Genomic DNA, 18,901 nt, shown 5'->3' with positions numbered 1-18,901 from the left:
TAGAGAGAGCAGATGGTATCTGTGAGATGCAGGAAGAAAAGTAAGTGCAAAGTAAGTGGGATACATTTTGCTCTTCCTAGTAGTTCCTCTCTTTAGGAATCTCTTTAGCAGTTCAGTGTACATCCCTTCAGTCATATGATTAGGTATGCAGGGCATAATGGCACCCTAAGAAAAGGACAAATATTGTCAGGCAAAGGATTTTAGATGCTGGAATGGATGGAGTGTGCCATATGTGGTTTTATAGCTAAAACGCTTTCAGGAAAAGATGAGTCTAGGTAGGAAGAGAGGATACTAGCAAAACTTGTTGGCCAAAATAATACCTAATCCCTTAAATGAGAAAGAGAGCCCAGAACTAGCTGAGGAAAGAGAATGAATTGAGAATATGCCCATATGAACAGCATTATCAAAGATCTGATGAAACAGATTTTTACACGAAGAATGCTGTAAATGAAAGTGAAATACTCTGACTTATGATTTCTGGATTCTTAGCAAGTATCTCGTACAGGTTCTCATTAGCACAGGTCTGAATTAACAGACATATTTTGGATTTGGTGGTCAAGAATATATTCTCAACTGTGTTTCTGTTTGTTTGCAGGGAACGAGAGTGTAATTGCTAGCAGTCCAGACAGAAATAGAAAAACTTAACAGTCAGAGAATAAAGTGTTTGTCCCTGCATAAGGAATTCATGCCTCCACTTCCAGTGGAGACTATTTATCATGAAATTGTCTTAAGACTTCTTCCTGCTAGATAATTTCACCTCTTCCCTTGCAGTGTTTTTGGAGAGCAGGAACAGGAGGTGATAAAGCAGCTGGACACATAAACATCTCGGTGATATTTGCAGTGATATTCTAAGGGGAACTGAGCAAACCTTCTGCTTCAAACAGTGTTTAAAGATGCTGACATTTGGAAAAAATATCAGTCCATTCAAATACTCTGAGTTGTTTAGGCAGAAGTCCCCTCCAAACTATGGAGACTGAAGCAGAGATGCGCACCATGGCTGTCTGAGCTGCAGACCAGCTGTGCAGTGCTAACTCGGGTGCCCTATTTTCCTAATTTGAGTTGATAGCTCAGGCAGAACATGCAGAGCTAGCTTGTGTATTTTTCAGCAGACCCCCTTGTAGCCTACTTTTTGCCTTCAGACGCACTTACATAGCTGTAAGAGAATTTTTGCTGTGACCTTGCAAAATATAATTATTTGACATTTTAAGTTATAGTAGCCCTTACATGTGTCCTTATGTTGCAGTTTGCAATGGTCCTTAGAGGGCTTCATGATGTTTCGGTTTATGACTTGAATTATCACAATAGTAAGAGGATGGCAGTTAATTTATGTTCAAATGCTGCTAGATCTTCTGAAAGAAGTTTTTCTGAAAGAATGAAAACTCCTTTGCTGTGACACAGGTCTTCTGTACTTGTTAAATTGCCATACAAGCAATGATACATTCTATTAGTTTACAGAGTTTATTTTGCTTATGATACTGAGTTCTCAGTACTAGTCTCCCTGGAAAAATACTGAATATGATGCATTTCTGCTGGAGAAAATAGCAGCCAAACACTGATGTGCAGAACTACAGTATTAACAACTGCACTCTATAGGAAATACAATTTCTTTAATATACATCTACCTGTGCAATTCCTTCCTTGTTTGGTACATAATTTCCTAGCTTCTATAGCTCCTGCCTTCATACAGACACATGGCATAGCTGCCTATGACCAAAGATACTACAAATAATTCATTATAATAATAATAACAATAATTGTTGTTAACCTGTTTCCTCCTTTCCCTCCAGTAACTCCAGTAACTGCTAGCCAATTTCAACCAACTTTGACAAAGAAGATATCTTGGTGTTTTGTGAAAACCAGGCAGAAGAAAGAACCAAACCAATGTTGCACTGAGGAACAGGCAAGTGAAGCTCGGGTATTACAGATTGCTGGTAGCAGCAGTCAGCTAGGCCATCAGCAGGTGCATTTGCAGACTAGTTGGCACAAAGGAGCTTGGAATTAGCCACAGTGTTTGCTGCCTTCGCCTTTTAATAGAGGGCATCTGTGAAGCAGCAGAGAATGATAATGGGGGCCCAGAGGATATAAGGAAGCTAGAATGCAATTCTGTAGGAAATTAGGCTTCATTAGTTCCTCTGTTTATGGAACCCTTTGTGTTAACAGAAGACCTGCATTAACTTCTCACTGCAAAAAGGTCCTAGAAAGTAATCAGACTAGATGCAAAAATCATTTACCTCCAAGATGCAAGGACTGAGGACATCTGGCTGATGATAAACATGTAAATGGAGAGCACAGAATTTTGCACAATAATAGAAGACCATTCTGTCTGGAATTTGATCATAGATGCTGGCATACATCCCTGTGCTTCCATACAATATCCTAGTGTAAACATGTGTATGTTTACACACAGGAATTCAGTGTAAGCACTGTGAAAAGCCTGGATACAGCATCCATCTGGTTATGGGTAGATGGTGGCTTACACTGAGAAGATTTCAAGATAAAGTGCAAAATTGATCTGGAAAGCTTTAAGCCTGAAGTTTAGGTTTGCAGGCATGGATTTACTGTTGGGTGGCTAATGAATCTGGAAGTATCTCAAATATCACTGCTTTCTATCCATGCCAAATCCATCTTGGTAGTGAGGTTTTGGGTGCACAGTTTTGTTCTCCAGCATTCAAATCTGTCCCTGAGCAATATCACACCTATAGCCCTGTTTAACAAGGTGTCTGTACTTCTAATTGAGCAATACCTGATAAATGGCCCCAAAATGTGTCAAACAGGGATTTACATCCCGATCCATCTTCAGGCTATTGAAATCATGGCAGCCTGTCGTTTTTAATAATACACTTGAAGAAAAGATTGTGAATGTATATTTGCATCAAAAGCTGAAGTCACTCAAAGTAGCTATTAATGTCTGTCAAATAAATAACATGCTTTACAAAACTAAACACAAAAATACATTTATATGGAAGAGTTGCGGTGATATCAAAAGGAAAAGGACATGTATGCGATTAAAAATAATGATCATTTTAAAATTCCTCCCCCCCTCCCCCGAAAAAAAAAAAAAAGTTCTTTGAAATAGCACCTTTGAGCACTATTTTGGGTAGAGGTCTTAAATAGTCCTAGATGAAACAGGACTAGGTGAAATAGTTAAGGCTAAATTCTTAGTTAGGGCAAAGTATCTTCAATGGCGCTCTTAAGTGCCACCTCAGCACAGCTGTGTTGCCCTTAGCATCGCCCTGGAAGATGCTATGATTTAAATACATCTAAGCTGTACTTCTTGACCCTGTGTGTCAGGGAAGGGAGGGCTGCAAAATGCAACTATATGGTTTACACTACTATCAGCAGCAAACTATGATGCTGATATGCTGCCTCCAACTGCTGGCTGGGGTACAGTGGAAGGGATATGGGAGTAAAGTGTATATCCATTCCTTTTTCCTACACATCCATCTGAGCCAAAGGAAGTCAAGAAACATGATTTAACCTTCTTAACCCTTGCTGATGCTTCTTCTTCTACTCCCCTCCCAACCCCATTATAAATCTCAAACAAATCTATGTGACAACATGCCATCTAAGTTAGTGTTTTCTATGAACATCCTCTGCTGTTGCACGGCTTCCCTGAGACAGGTGGCACTGAGCTGTTATAATAAATCAGAAAGTGTGCAGTTCTTTGAGCATGGTGTCACAGCCTTGCTATTAGCACTAGTCATATTTACATGATGTATGTGTTTTCATCCTGATCCCAAAAACTGCTTTGAGGTAGTGAGACCTTATGAATTCATAATAGCAATACTGACAGTCATCTTTCTTGAAAAAACTGCATTATCTTTTAATAGTTACATCAGATCTCCAATTTTCTCATGAAACAACCCCCTCAAGGTATATAAGCACCCATATGAACCTCCTTCAGATGGTATTAAGTTATGGTGCAAGTTATGCAGATTTAAGTCCAAGATAACTCCACAGAAGCCATCTCCTTACTTAGTTACAGCATTATTCCAAGTTGGGGCTGCTGCAACACAGACAAAACATAAATTCCAAAAATCAACAGTTTATTGAATTTCCATTAAAATTATGCCATTTCTTCAGATTGCTTCTTTAATCAAATGTCTTATATGGAGTTTATGGATTCTGAAAACTTCTGGAAAATGGACAACTGCAGAAGAAATCTCATAGGCTCATTCTGCTTTATTTGATTTTTCGAAATGATGAATGAGAGGATAAAGCTCTTGAAGAAGGAGGTAAGCTGAGAGTCTCACACACATACACACAAAAGCATACACACAAACACAGTTATTTTTCCTAGAAGACAAATTTTAAAAATTGAGATGAGAGAGACTGAGAAAGGAACTGGATCCTAGAGAAGACTCACAAAAATGGGACTGTTATGTATTTGGCATTTTCTGCTCATGTACCAAAACTTTACATTTCTTTCTTTTATCCACATCTAAAAATGTTTCTTTATTTTATTCATCTTTGTCACCTTTGTGAGTTAAAACAAACTCCTGAATGATTTTTGGGAGTGAAGTTTAAACTTCCATCTTTTTTTATGTCCCCTCATGTGCTTGCTTTAAAAGCTAGAATTTCCATTGTCAGACTCAAACTACAGGACTGTTTCTTTTTCAGGGACATAAGTAACAACTTGATAAAGTGGGAGGTGGGTAAAACCATGTAGTTATAACTGCTTTCAACTGAAAGCAATAGTTATATAGTTGAACTGTAGTTATAAGTCAAGACACTTACCTATGTGACACAGAGGCCTGCCATACTTCTAATCAATACTGCTATGACTTTCTGTTGCTTTTTCTACTGAAAAAACAAATCTTCCCAAGAAAAGGGTAAGTGCAAAAGCATTGTTTTCTCTTTCCAATTTCCTTGCAAGGCCTGCAGCCCCCACAATATGCACTGTCCCTTATGTTAAGAACAGTTTCTTACCCTGAATTTATGCACATTTTCTTCCTCTGTTCCAGAATCATCTACTGATAGTTTTCCTCAGCCTGGTGAGTGGCATGCAGCTTACATGCTCCCACTGCTTTACCAGCCAGATCCCAGTTTGATGAGGGGCTGCTTATCCACAGACTTGTTTTTGATTATTAGAAACAGTTTGCTGACCATTGCTTCAGTTTTCCCCTTAAGTCCCTTTCTCTCCTCTAATCCTAAAACATATAGTTTAATTCTCCTATCTGTAAGCAAACCATGTCTGCTTCACTTCTCTACAATCAGTGATTAACAGTACCAGGAGGACAAACAACAAATGTGCACATCCTCCTAGCACCAAAGTGCTACTCAAAATTCTGAATGGCACATTCATCTGCCACAGCAATTTGTACTCCACCCTGCCAACTGTGGAATTTATCCCCATCTTTTCTAGCTTTCAGCAGAACTGACACGTCAATTATAAAGTACCTACTCTAGCTGCAAGACAGGCAAAAATCCCTGGTGGAAATAAGGTGGTTTCTTGGTTACATTCAGAGCAAAACAATGTAAACATATGTGACTGTTATCTGTCATGCTGGAGAGACAAAACCAAAAACAGTTTCTTAAGCACAAGACTTACAATTATTTTGTGCTTAATGCCCTAGCCATAAAGCCAGTTTACTTAGCCTCATTTTTCTCAATTTATATAGGAATGAACTAATAATAAATCAGTGTGGATCTTAGTTTATTTCTTTGTTATTTTCACTTGTTTGTGGTTGCTGCAATCCAGCAACACCAGGCACTGGTCCATAGCTTGAATCCTACTACCCCCTTTCTAGATGAGTTATGGGTGTGTTTTCTTTTTTTAAAAAAAGAAAAACAAAATGAGAGCGTGAACCTTTTCCTCAGCTTCCCCAAGAACCCAAATCCAGCTTGTCAGGAAAGGGGTCTCTTACAGCCCTACAATTAACAGCTGCAACCAGCAGGCCACAAGCAATCTGTACTCCCTCTGCCTGTGTAACCATTTGGAAAGCTGGCTTAACGACTTTGCCACATGTAGGTTTTTGGCCAAAAACCTATCTCTTCCTTAGATGGACAGCAGACATCTAATGTACAAGTCTCCTCTCTCCACTTATAACCTGGTTCCCTGTTCCCTCATCTACCTTCCATTACAGCATTCCGGAACAATTGGTAAATCATTTCCAGGAAACATGGCTTGATTATAAATACATATTTGATGGATGCAGGTTATAAAGGCTGATCTGCTTACAGTCAGCATCTTGCCCCCAACTTCAACCGGAGCAGAATCATGTCCACAGTCAACATACTCTTGATATTTCAAATAACATCCAAAACTTTATCTAGAGTCTTTCATCAAACAATCTCAAACATCTTGTGAATGTTGCAAACTAAATACGAAATATGAGCCCTGTATCTGTCCACCTAGACTATATCAGTTCAATTAAGTTACTGTAATTAAATACAATTAAGTTTCATGAGTGTGTATGAGAGGGCAGATTTGGCCCTCTACTGGCATATAGAGGAAATAGCTTTTTCCTGTCAATGACAAGGGAAGTAGCAACTACTTAACTCCGTTTTTTGGAGAGAGTAACGGCAATATTTTATCCAGTTGAGCTACAGAAGTGTTACTGAGCCGTCCTAATTACTCAGCTTTGAATGCTTTTCCAACACACCTACTGCTGCAAGAATGCCATTGGTTGCTTTTGATTACTGCACAACTGCAGCTGAGACACAGCTTAACGTACTGTCTGAAAGATGCTGCTGCCAAAATAAGAGCGTATCCTGGGCTCTAAAGCACCGCAGCTTGTGGAGAAAGAGCGCTGGCCACTGAATCACTTCTTCCTGCCATATCGAGGATTTCCTAGGAGGCTTCCTAAGGCAGACAAGTCAGCTTGTTTTATGACACTGGCCAGGATTAAATGTCAAATACAGTACACTGGAGCAACAGAAATCTTGATCCTGTAAAGAAGCTGTAGAAATGCATCCTTGTGCCCACTCAGGACACCTTGATGACTTCAGTGGATGACTCCACTGTCATGGATGCTCAGGAATTTAGAGAACACAGCAAGGTGCACAGCTGAGTCCCCAAATATTTAATCTGGATTCAATCTCAAGTAAGGATCACTGAAGTGATAAAAAGACAGGACCCCTAGTATATATCCAGATCTAGTCCCTGAATACACATTTCCCTCTATATATGGTCTACTAAGAGCAAAATTTACAGGTACTTCAGAAATAATACTTAGCAAGTTTTCCTGTTCTTCTGAATAGCCAGTGGCTGGGACTGATAAACAACATTTACTTTAACCTGCTGGTTTCATTTTATATTCACTTACTAGTACATCTGAGAACACACAGTACTGTAGAAGTAACAGAAATATTACCTAATTATTCATTTTTTATTCATTTGTGTTTGATGTTTGCATTGGACTTCTGACTTTCTGGAGCCACTCTAAATCAAAACATCATATTATTAAGCCCTCTGAAAATTCACTACAAATCAGTTTACAGATGACATTGATGTCTTATTGCTATTCATTCCTCCTGGACCATTTCTAACAGGAATTTTATATTCCTGCAGTGCTGAAATATGGTTCACACCAGTGTCTGTCCTTTTAGTAATCACCAAAGCAAAGCTTGGCAGTTGTCATATATTGCACTCTTGAGAAAAATGCTAGTAATATTCTGAATTGATTGAACAGCATGGAATCAGAACTAACTGGCAGAGAAACCATTTAACTGATTTCAATTCCTAATTCTGTCTTTTCTCCTACCCTATTTTAGTTTAGAAACTGCTAAATATTGGCATTATTTTTTGATGCATAGAGTGAGCCAATTATTTAAAAAGATATTAATTTAAATAATACGTGATTGTATTCATTAATGTCCTGTATGAGAAGGCAGAATTCTGTATTGTACTGAGTAACTTTCATTTAGGTACGCTGAATGTGTGTAACAGCCCTTGGCCAGCAGACACCGATTTGTTCATTTCCCCAGAGATTAACATCAGCTAGAATGGTCTTTCTTGTCTTAAAAAGAAAGAGATTTTAATTAGAACTTTACATGCTTTAAAACACAGTTTAAGTCCTTGAGCATGACTAAAATGATTAGTAACACATGGCATCACTAAGGTGACAAGGTTTAATTAATTGGAAGGGATTCACTTTGTGTCTAAAGCAAATGCTGTTACTTAATGTTATTAGGAGGAAAAAATAACTATGGCAAAGAACTGGTAAAAAAACCCCCAATGCTTATGCTATATGGTAACAAAATTCCTGATGGGATCTTAGCATCCCACAGAAGAGGTACTTAGGGCACCAGTGTCAAGAACCAAGCAATGTAACAGCAGAAGTGGCTGCACATAATTTGAAGGTGAATGTGCAAGTGCCCGGGCCACACGCTGGAACTTACAGCCCCTCTCATGCCACATTGATCTTTTGCTCCAGCTGATACTGTCTAAGCAAAGGCACTGGCATTCAAGCGCTTAAAACCACGCATAGCTCAGCACAGATGCAGCCTCTACAACGACAGGTGACATCTGCTGGCATCTTTCAAAGTCTTTATTTCATTTAGAATATCCCCAAGGGCTTTTGCTGTTTTAAGAAAGTATTTTTTACAAATTTCCATGGAAAAAATCTAAGGTTTCCTCAAAATTTGAGGAGGTCTGTAAAAACAGAATATCCACCATAGACAGTAGAACAGAGGACAAGACAGCAGCAAACCTTTCCTTTGTGGTTCTGCTTCAGCCGTTTGTTTTCCTAGTATGTGCAGAGCCATGCTAAACTTTCTTCCTGAATATAAAAACATAGTGCTGCATTTGCACACGTTACTGCTTCTCAACTAACCTGAGCTTCAGGTAATTCAGTCTTAAAGACTCTTGGTAATAGGATCCTTGAAAATGAGTCCACAGAGAACTAGGAGACCGAAGGCAGATGGTCTGCAGGGGGGCTAGGAGGAAAGTTTTTGGGGAACAGAGACAAAGATGTTCTTAGAGAAGAGATACTGCCAGCACTGGTGAAAGGAGGAGCAGGTCCCAGCAGAGGAAGTCCTAGCTCAGTGTGAAGTCACATACTACTGTGAGGTGATTTGTGAGCAGCATGCAGAGCACAGGCTGGAAACCCCTGCCTTGGAGACTGGAATCCATAGTGCTTTCTGTAGAAATGCCACTAGATTGCACTAGCTTCTCAGTAAAGTTATTCTGTTGTCCTGTTCTTATTGCCTTGGTGCTCATGTGAACCCAAAGAAAAAGAAGTAAAGCAAGTAAAACTCTATCTTTCTTTGCGACAGAGCAGAAAAGTGTGATTTGTATGTTAATAAGGGTTTGTTTTGTTTATTAAAAAGGACTGTTTATCTGAAAAGGTCTGCATTTTAAATTCACTAAAATGGATAATCAGGAGACAAAGCTGGGACTGACAGAGAACTGAAACATGGGGAGTTTCCTCAGCAGCAGCACTTCTGGGGAATTTATCTGCATGCAAACTCATTAAGAGCCTTGTGCTGAAATTCTGGATCCTGAAATCCAATTATCTGTATCAATGACAGTCAGTCTTGAGGACCTGAAAAGCCTCTTTCTCAGAAAACAGAGATGCACAAATATACAAAATAACAGCACAACTCAGAATTAACACCTGAAGATGCCTGCATTGTAAATTGGATGATCCAATACAGCACTGCAATGACTGGACAGCACATAAAGCAATATGTTATTGCTCGCTGGAACTTTATTTTGAAAATCGGATTGAAGCAGTATAAATATGGCAGACTGCACTGCCATCCCATTTGCTCCTAAATTTGCTCAGCTGCTCTTTTGTTAATTCAGAAATACTATGGTTAGAAGTCACTAGTCAGTCATCTGCTGTGTAACAGGCCACAGACTGTACTCTTTTCCTTTGCAGACTGTGGGGTAGTAAGGCAATGATGTTGTTCCTCCATTCTCTGCTTTCGGACCATTCCTCTTCTTTAGGAACATGGAAATACATTTTTTTATTCCCAGCTGGTCTAAAAATATGGAGGAAAGTCTCAATATAGTTTACTAAAATGCCTTCCAATATTAATACTGAAATAAGAGAAGCTCTCTGATAGAAAACTGGAAAGGTAAATACTACTGTGAAGGTGGAAACCTCAGTCCAGACAAATTATGTAAAGGAAATGGTTTGGAATGGTTTTGGTTTGATGTTGTGGAAATACAGACCAACACAGGTAACCAGTTTAGAGAAATTAACCAATGTTCCCCCCCCAACAAAAGATTCAACAGGAGAAAGCAGTGCTAAGGGATGGAAGAGATAAAAGGAAATATAAGCCTGTGAGCATGTTGTCCAGTTGTGTAACTGGAATTGCTCTAGACGTGCGCTTGGATTCTGTTTCCGTGGGTGAACCTCTTCTGTTCCTACTGAAGTTAATTAAAAAAGTGAAGCACACAGAGTAGAAATGTTGTTTCCAAAATCAGAACTCAAGTAAAGCTGATTTCTACTTTAACAGCAAAAACCTTTGTTAAAAAGTTGAAGTTACTCTTCCACGAATAACTTTATCGAAAGCTTCCTTACATCCATTTGCTCTCTTAAGGCTTGACTCCCCTCCCAACTCCCCTTTTAAAAGATGTGTATAGTTTTGACTGTTGTTCACTATGCATCTAAGCTAGCTTGTTGTAACTGTGGTTTGAAACTATATCAAATTCCTTTTTCATTTGCTCATCATTTTCTTAGGATCAGTTTGATAAAATCCCTTAGTGTACAGCATAATCACAGTTAAGTCATGCCTAAGAAATTCCCTGGCTGCTGTATCAATTGGTTCATTGCCCTGAAAATTGAGGTGCTTCAGCCTACATGAAACACACCTCCATTTTGAACATAAAAGGAAACAGTACCAAAAAAAGTGAACACAAATATACTACCTGCCAAATCAAATCCTCACTGAAACCTTAACAAAGAATTATTTTTTTAACAGCATCAAAGTGCAATGTTTTGTTTGAAGGACAATTTTGATTCAACTATTTTAGAAATCTCTCTAAAACAGACTAAATACAACTAGAACAAATCCTGTTCTCATAACTTGACAGAAGACCATCACTGCTTGACATCAGCAGGATACCATTTCTGAGTGTGAAAAGAACACCTCATTACTGATATAACATCTCCAAGGCCCTCAGTGCTTCCAATGTTTTATTAATAATCAGACATTTTCTTCATGCTGAGCTGGCACAAAAACAGTTAAATTCTTAGAATTGTTAAAGATATTAAATATTCTAAAACTCCTGGCTTCAACTCACTGACAATTTCTATGTAATTTTGTTCTTGACTTTCATATTCTGTCATAGCGTAATTTGTAAATAATCTGAAATATTTCAGATATTGCATAAATAGCAGAATAAGTAAAACTCTTTCTTTGATATCAAAATCAAAAACTTCAATGTCTTTCTGTTTAAAAAGGAAAATGTACATGTTCCTTTGAAATGTGGACCAGAATTGGAAGCACTACTGTCCTTCAGTAAGTAACGATATCACCATTTTATCATTTCTGTTACGAAGCTTGTATCAACTCTGAGGTATGTGCACATGAACCACCGGATCCTCAGTGGGAACAACAGAGCAAATTCCAAACATCTCATGCTGTTTCCAGTAGAAATCTCATTTGTTAAGATGCCAGGAGAAGATAAATCATTTTGGAATAACCTTTTGTTAGAGTCTCTGCTTGTTCTGATATTGGTTATTCTGTAAGTCACAATGCTTTTTCATCTGCATTGCTATGTATTACAGAAGACCGAATAAAAGAAGAGATCTGCCTACACAGACTAAGCAACAAAATATTTAAAATACCTTTTTAGATACCCCCATATAAGGTAAAAAATGCAAAACCCATTATGAACTAATGACTATTTCCAAGAGTGCTAACAAACTCTACCAGGTTCAAGATATTCTATTTATAAAATAATTTTAGAATTGAAATATATCAACCCTCCAGTTGGATAAACAGAACTGATACTTTGGTTATTTGAGGACTGCTCCTAAACTTCCATACTGTGATTACATTCTTTAGTGGAAAAAAAAAAATCATTAAACATAATCATTAGCATCAGTTTGAATTTGAAATGCTTTCAGATTACTACCTCTCTTTGAATGGCAATTTTGGAAGAAAGTATTTCTCAGAAATGAACATGGCTGATTTTTTTGTTGTTGAATTCTAAAATTTGTCTCTACTCCTTATTTTTAGTAAGCTTATTCATTATAATTTTTTAATAAACATAAATGCAAAGAATTAACTAGCACTTAATTCTTAAGAATTACCTAGCACTTCTGCAATGTGGAAAATCATTTTAACAATCATGTATGTAAAATGTCCCCTAACTATGCTGTTAATATCACATGAGTGATATTCATTAACAGTGAAATATGCTTGGGATCTAAATCTGTTTTCCTTCTTGATATGTTAACTTCCTGCAATTTTTTCATTGTATGCACTGACATATAGTAGTTTCAATTTAGCTTATGAGCTCTGAGTCAGCAAGCATAAATGTACATGCTTGAGTGTTTTTCAAACTCTTAGCCATAAATAATATCTGGTCAATTATTTTGCCTTATATGCATGCAGTAGCACAATGCTGCATTATCAGAGGTGTAAAAACTTGTAGAAACATTTAATGGACTTTTACTTTTTACTACAATTAAAAAAATAAGCAAGGTGGAAACATCTCGCGGCCGTAATTTTAAGCTTTTTAGTTTGTCAGGTTAGTTTATACTGCCAGTGAAGGCTAAATTTCCAGATTCTGAATATATTTCCTTCTCCCAGCTCTGCTGTGGAGATGGTAACCTGTGATGGTAATCTGATGGAGAATTGAGGATGATAACTTAGAAAACCAGTTCAGCAAGACTTACCAGAATCAAGGCCCTTCAGCTTCCACATACTTACATAACTTCTCAAAATAGAGTTTAGGGATTTGTGAAAATTTTAGCACTGAACGTAAATTAGATAGAGTGTAGAAAAAGGAGGCTATGATGACTGATTAGCATTATCAATAGTATTTCTGTATGTACACATACCTCAGACAATAATCTCCACCTGTTTGCACACCATCATTTTGTCACGATAGTTTTCTGCCTCTACCTTTAGTCCACATGGACTAGCCTAGAAGTTTAGGTTCCTGAGCCACTGCTAGACACATCAGCTAACTGAAAAGAACCCTGGTTTCATACCTCAGTATATTAAGATATACTTTCCAAATGTGGTTCTTCTGAATAGATTTTTATAAACCTTGTTTAAAAACACAGAAACAGAGGTTAATAAACTAGTGAGCTGTGGCAGATATTCTAATCACTTTTCAACATGAAATGATCATGTTGATTTTAGCTGTATAAGGTAGTCTTTGCTAACCTATCAATCATTTCCATTGTATTCAAAATACTTGGAGACGTACTTAAGACCTATTAAAATAAATGTTGTCCTTTTGTTTTCTAATTAATATATGTCAGGAGGTGTCCAATAAAACTTTTGTTGTTAAGACTCTTAAGTGCCAATATTCTCTAAATAAGATGGAAACTAGATTACTTTTTGAACATATCTGTCTCCCTGTCCTATGCTCAGGTATGAACACACAGCTCCCTTTATTTCATAGTATGAAGACGCTTATTCATCCCTCCCTGCCTCTTAAAATCATGGCACGGTAAGGTTATCCTGATTGAGATTAATAAAAGAAGGTTCTGGCCATCTTAAACAACATTTTTAGAGTAGCAGCTTTAAAATACCATTCAGGGCGAACACCAAATTTAATTATTAACATGCAGTTCCTACAAATGAGATGCTATTCTTCTAGCTAGAAGAGTTTCAAGTAACAGTTCAAATGAAAACATAAGGATGTGCTAGCAGATACCTAAAAATGTACGGTTGCTCTCTCTCCAACACTGATGAAATTGTGGGATTTGCACAGGATTACATTATTATTATTCTGCCTCAAAGGTGCCTGAGATAAAAATGTTAACGCTTCAGAAATATAGAATACAGCAAAATGTTTGTAAATCTATTAACTTCTTGCTTTTATATGAACACATACCTTTCTTCCCCCTGTGTTTATGCGAAGCGGAGTTAGGAAGGGATCAAAGATCATATGGCTGGTTTCAATATTGACAGGTGACTGTCTTTTCCCAACAGAGCAAAGATTCCAAGCTGAGTTCACCAAACCCCAAAACGAGGGAACTGTAAAATACAAAAAATGTCCAAATTTAAGAAAAATCTTGAAAGAGTAAGAGAAACATATGCAAGGATTAATTAAGCTTGTCATACTGTCTCCATGAAACTGAAACTGAAAACACAGGTATGTTAATCAAGCACCTGAAATATAAAACCTTATACACAAAGACCAAAATATATTATTTCATATATTCCCATATCAGCATATTTTTTCCTCTTTTGAAGGTACCTAGATATAATACAAGATTCAATTATAAATAGCTCCTGTGTTATTAATATCATGGAATATTTACTTAGCAAGAGTTATGTGGCTCATTTGTCCTTATGCTAAGTTTACATGCATATAATGTATCCTTGGATTGGAAACATCCCATTTCTACTCAAATTTTAAAAAAGTCTTCATGTTTAGTAAAATTCATTTTAAAATAAAAGATTATTATATATGAAACTCACATGTTGTGATTCCAGAGAACAGGCCGCTCTCTAGACAGGTTCTATTCATTTCTTTTCCATTCACCCACACCTTTTTTAGTCAAAGTTTGGATTTAAATAAATTATTGTTGCAAAAGCCATACTTTGGTGGTGAAGAACAATAGTTCCTTCCCTGTATCTGCAATGGCTTGGAACATGGGGGAAACCCTGATTTTTGACAAGTTGGGTCACTTTAAAAGATTTTGTGCCCCTAATTGGCAAGGGAAGAAGAATGTTATGTTGTAGCTCTAGAGTGCTTCCCATCAGATAACTGCAGGCTGAAGGGTCATATTGCCTCTAACCTGCAATTTCAAAACTTGGACGAGATCAACCTGAAAAACTCTCTTTGGATGCTCAAAAATTTCTGACTAAATGACTGAAGAGCAACTCACAAGACTTATAATGGACAGACAAATTTTTGTGTGCACTCCTTGCCCTGACTGGAGTTTAAAATGAAGCAACTTTGGCTTTATCATAATTATTCTATGTATTTTTGTGTAGCAGGTGGAAATTTACAGGGGCTAACGTTGACCTTTTTGGAAGATTTTTTTTTTCTTTTTAGATTTTGTTTTAATTTTTCATAACCTTTGACCCTCACAGCATTTTTCTGATCTCCAAACTGTGTGTGACAAAGTCTACAAACCCTGACTGCAGGAAGGAGCATGAGGCTGAGCACATGGGGCAGGAGCACAGGTGTTTCGCCTAAAGGGTGGAGCTGAAAAGAAGGCATCCGCAGCCTATAAGAAGCCTTGTAGAGGCCAAAGTTGCTTGTATACAGGTTTTTGCAATGTGAATGCTTTCTTCTGAATGGAGTCTTGGGCCACTCTAGTGGGAGCTACATACAATATTGCTTTGGTTTGACCCTCATGTTTGTAGCAGACTCAACTCATTGGGAATGTTCCTTGGAAGGAAAATAGGAAGAAAATATTTTCTGAAGTGGCATGGCCTCAGGTAAATGACTTATCTTGGTAAGTGTTTTCCTAACACCTTGTGGAACAGCTCAGTTCTTTTCACCTTCAAATGATGTGCTTAGATGTAAAATTTTGGTTGTATTAATATATAGCTTTGTGTATAAGCTTTCCTGCAAAAGTAAAAGATCATCTTTCAGTTTCTTGAAACTGTTGCTTGCACAGCAAAACTCAAGCACAAGTATCTACAGAACATTGATGGAAAATGTTTTGCAAATGTTAAGCATCTGCCTATTCCAGTAGTTCATAAGCTATCATCCATAGCTGTTACTCTTTATGTAACAACTGAAAACTCCATTTTTCAGCCAAAGCTTTTTTTTCTTTGGTCTGAATCTCTGACTGTCTGTGCATCTCCAGATGCTCTCTAAACACATGAGATCAAAAGCCCTGTAGGGGTCCAAGTGGCCAGCTACTGGATACCACTGGCTCGAGTGTCTTAAAGGCTTTTGTGGGGTGCTGCTGCTAGAAGTTAGTAAAAGGGTTTTGTTAACATAATTAAGCAAAAACCTATGCAATAGAGATAAACAAATCTAAAGTTTCCTTACATCCCTAGTTGAACAGTTCTGAAATGAGCATGTGCTACTAATATTCACTAATTAAAAACTTTTTTTTACACCTGACGTGGACAGTCAAATCAATCAACATGCAATGCCCAAAACAGGGAGCTATGCTTATTGGGCACTTCATGAAATCTGGATGAAGGGGTCATAGTGTAATACCATATGGCTCTGGGTAAGCAAAAAGCAAGGAATAACACTTAGGATTGCTAGCAAATGTGGGCAAATGCCCCCATCAAATTAAGTCAGTAGTCTTTATTTGAATAAAAAACCCACCGGGAAGGTCAGAAGGAAGGCTCTTAAAAGAGGGGTTTTAATTTTTAATTTTTAAAAAATTCCAAGGAGGTATGGTTCTACAAGTTTTTTGGCTCCTGTGTCCATGCTATCAGTCAACTTCCACTGGATACTTATGTGATGTTACAACTTCCTAAACTTATACTAAGTGTCGATACTTTAAAAACAAATGTAGTGCAACGCAAGGCACGGAGTACATCTAGTTACTTGAGTATGTTTGTGCACTTCTTCAAGAAAAGTACTATAAATGTCATTACTGAGCTTCTGTTTGTCAGAGAGAAAAATGCCTCTTGTGCATGAGCCTACAGTATATAAGTGTAGCTTAACTGAGATAGCCATGTTTCCCTTGACAGATGCCACTGCGTTGTTTTTAAAAAAAGGATTAATATTTATGATGAAACTGTAGAGCTGTAGGTTCAAGAGGGAAAATATTCAACTGGGAGTCCTTTACTTGAGTGGTTTAGTACTACTAAAATTTTTTTGAGCACAAATGTTCTAGGTAGTGGTACAAACAGAATTCTTTAGCAAGCTTTATAAAAATAAATAAACTAGACATGGTAAGTACAGTAAGATGGCAAGCCAAACAAATGGCAGTCAACTGCCTGCAAATTCATATTACTTAAAGTCTTTATGATGTAACTGGGATTGTCCCGGAAAAGGTGTACTGGCAAATAGCTGCTATGAGTGGATGTTTTATAATGTTCTTTCTGGTTTTGACAGGGTGACTTTGCATTCTGCATACTACCTGTCACACCAGCCCACTTCTGGGAAGTCAAGAAGGTGGAGCTCTAACATGATATTGCACTGCAAAGGTCAGACTTGTCAGCCTGGCAGGTAAGTCTGCTGCAATCTTTGATTTCTTTCTAAATGTCTAGGTAGTTCACTCGTGAGAATCTCTCCAATATATGCTTGGTGCTAGCTCTGTTATATATGGCTTGACAAAAAAAGCACAGCAATGGCAAACTTCCCCCAGTGATCAGAAAGACTCTACTTATGCACCAACTGAAGGTTAATTAAAGAAGACTGACCCAAGACTGCACCTAAGTTAATTAGTGGATGGGGATATTATGCAATATTAATGTCTGATTATATGTAATTAAGGTAGTGTTGCTGTCTAGATGCTCAAAGTAATAGAAAAGTTTCAGAACTGTAACAGAAAAATCCAAGGAGGCTTCATGTAGAAAACCGAAGGCTTAAATTAAATACAAGTACCAAACTTACTGATTATCCTGAAAAAGTTACTAGTTGAATCTGGAAGGAATAGGAAAATATTCATTATTTTGTTAATCCAGATTGACTAATAGGCAAGGTTCTATCAGGAGTTAAATCATTAATGAAATAGTATTTTCTCCCCTACAATTATCTGCATTATATTTCCTTAAAAATCTAGTTATCTATCAATGGGAATATTCCACATCTTTGTGTGGATCTTTGAACTACTTTAGACAGTGCTGTGTAGGAACTACTCTTATAAGCTAATTTGCATGCAGCCTGCACATGGGCTTACAGTCTCATTTAACAAGGTTCTCTAGCTATTGATTATTCTGCCAGAAGTTTCTGTATATGATCATGTCATGTCTGCCATCGCCTATAAATCCCTATGAATTTATACTATTTGAGAGCTAGTTTGCCACAAATGTTATACATAAGGTGGTAAGGTTTTTTTTAACCTGACCAGTGTCCTGCATTTGACTTTCTCAGAACACAAAGTAAAATGGATAAATTCAAAGTTGGTTTCTTTACACTGGCATACCAAGGACAACAGTTTTTTGTGTGTGTTATACAGGGAGGAAGTGAGGAGGGCTACTTATTTTATCTAGCTAGGCAAAAATCACTGATGCCCTTATGCATACCCTATATGTTATTGCAGCTGCTATTTTTTCAGTTTAGTGGGAACAAGTTACATTAAGATATATGAAGACACTAATATCAGCAGGACACAATAGAATGAGAGTTTCTGATATTTTTAACCAAATCCTATGTATAACAGTGAAATAAGAGCTACCAGAACAATAAAGCAAAGGTTGATTACTAATCTTCTAGTGATGAGCCCAGACAATTTGCCTAAAGAAAAGCAGGCCTTCCATCTCCTCCAGAAAAGCACTGAATGAACAGTGTGCAGTAAGGATGCCTTTCTGTAGGTACAGTAAACTCTCAGATAAGCATACTGGTACTGTCTACGGAGTGTGTTGAGGGACATGCAACGGTCTGCCTCTGTGCTGTGAGAAGAGGCAATGGCTTTCCCAATATGGGGTCAGAGGTGCATGCTCTGTAGCAAGGTGTTAAGTATTACTTGATATTTAAAAAAAAAAAGTTGATGTAATCAAAAGTCTAGGTGATGAATGGATTGTGGGTAGTTAAGTACAGCCTCCCATATAATTTCTCTGGCTGTGGAGGGCTTACTTATAAAGAGGTTTCTTCCAAGTTCTACCTATGCTCCACTTTTGTATCTTGCTAGTAGAGCAAAATCATTGTCTGTAGCTAGAATTTATCTGAGGCAGT

The 18,901-nt window shown here is 37.5% G+C and overlaps 1 protein-coding gene across 2 annotated transcripts in view; it reads right to left on the bottom strand.

The window, feature by feature from the left end:
- CA10 (carbonic anhydrase 10) overlaps nucleotides 1-18,901 on the bottom strand; it is a 215,888-nt gene that overhangs the window by 115,479 nt on the left and 81,508 nt on the right. For both annotated transcript variants that reach the window (XM_009678896.2, XM_068913571.1), the window contains one exon: nucleotides 13,973-14,115. In XM_009678896.2, coding sequence (XP_009677191.1) covers nucleotides 13,973-14,115 — 143 coding nt within the window. The remainder of the gene's footprint in view (nucleotides 1-13,972; nucleotides 14,116-18,901) is intronic.

The sequence above is a fragment of the Struthio camelus genome, chromosome 19 (assembly GCF_040807025.1).
Source record: "Struthio camelus isolate bStrCam1 chromosome 19, bStrCam1.hap1, whole genome shotgun sequence".
NCBI lineage: Eukaryota > Metazoa > Chordata > Aves > Struthioniformes > Struthionidae > Struthio > Struthio camelus.
Note: the sequence above shows the minus strand (reverse complement) of the source record. Positions and strands in the feature narration are given on the sequence as shown.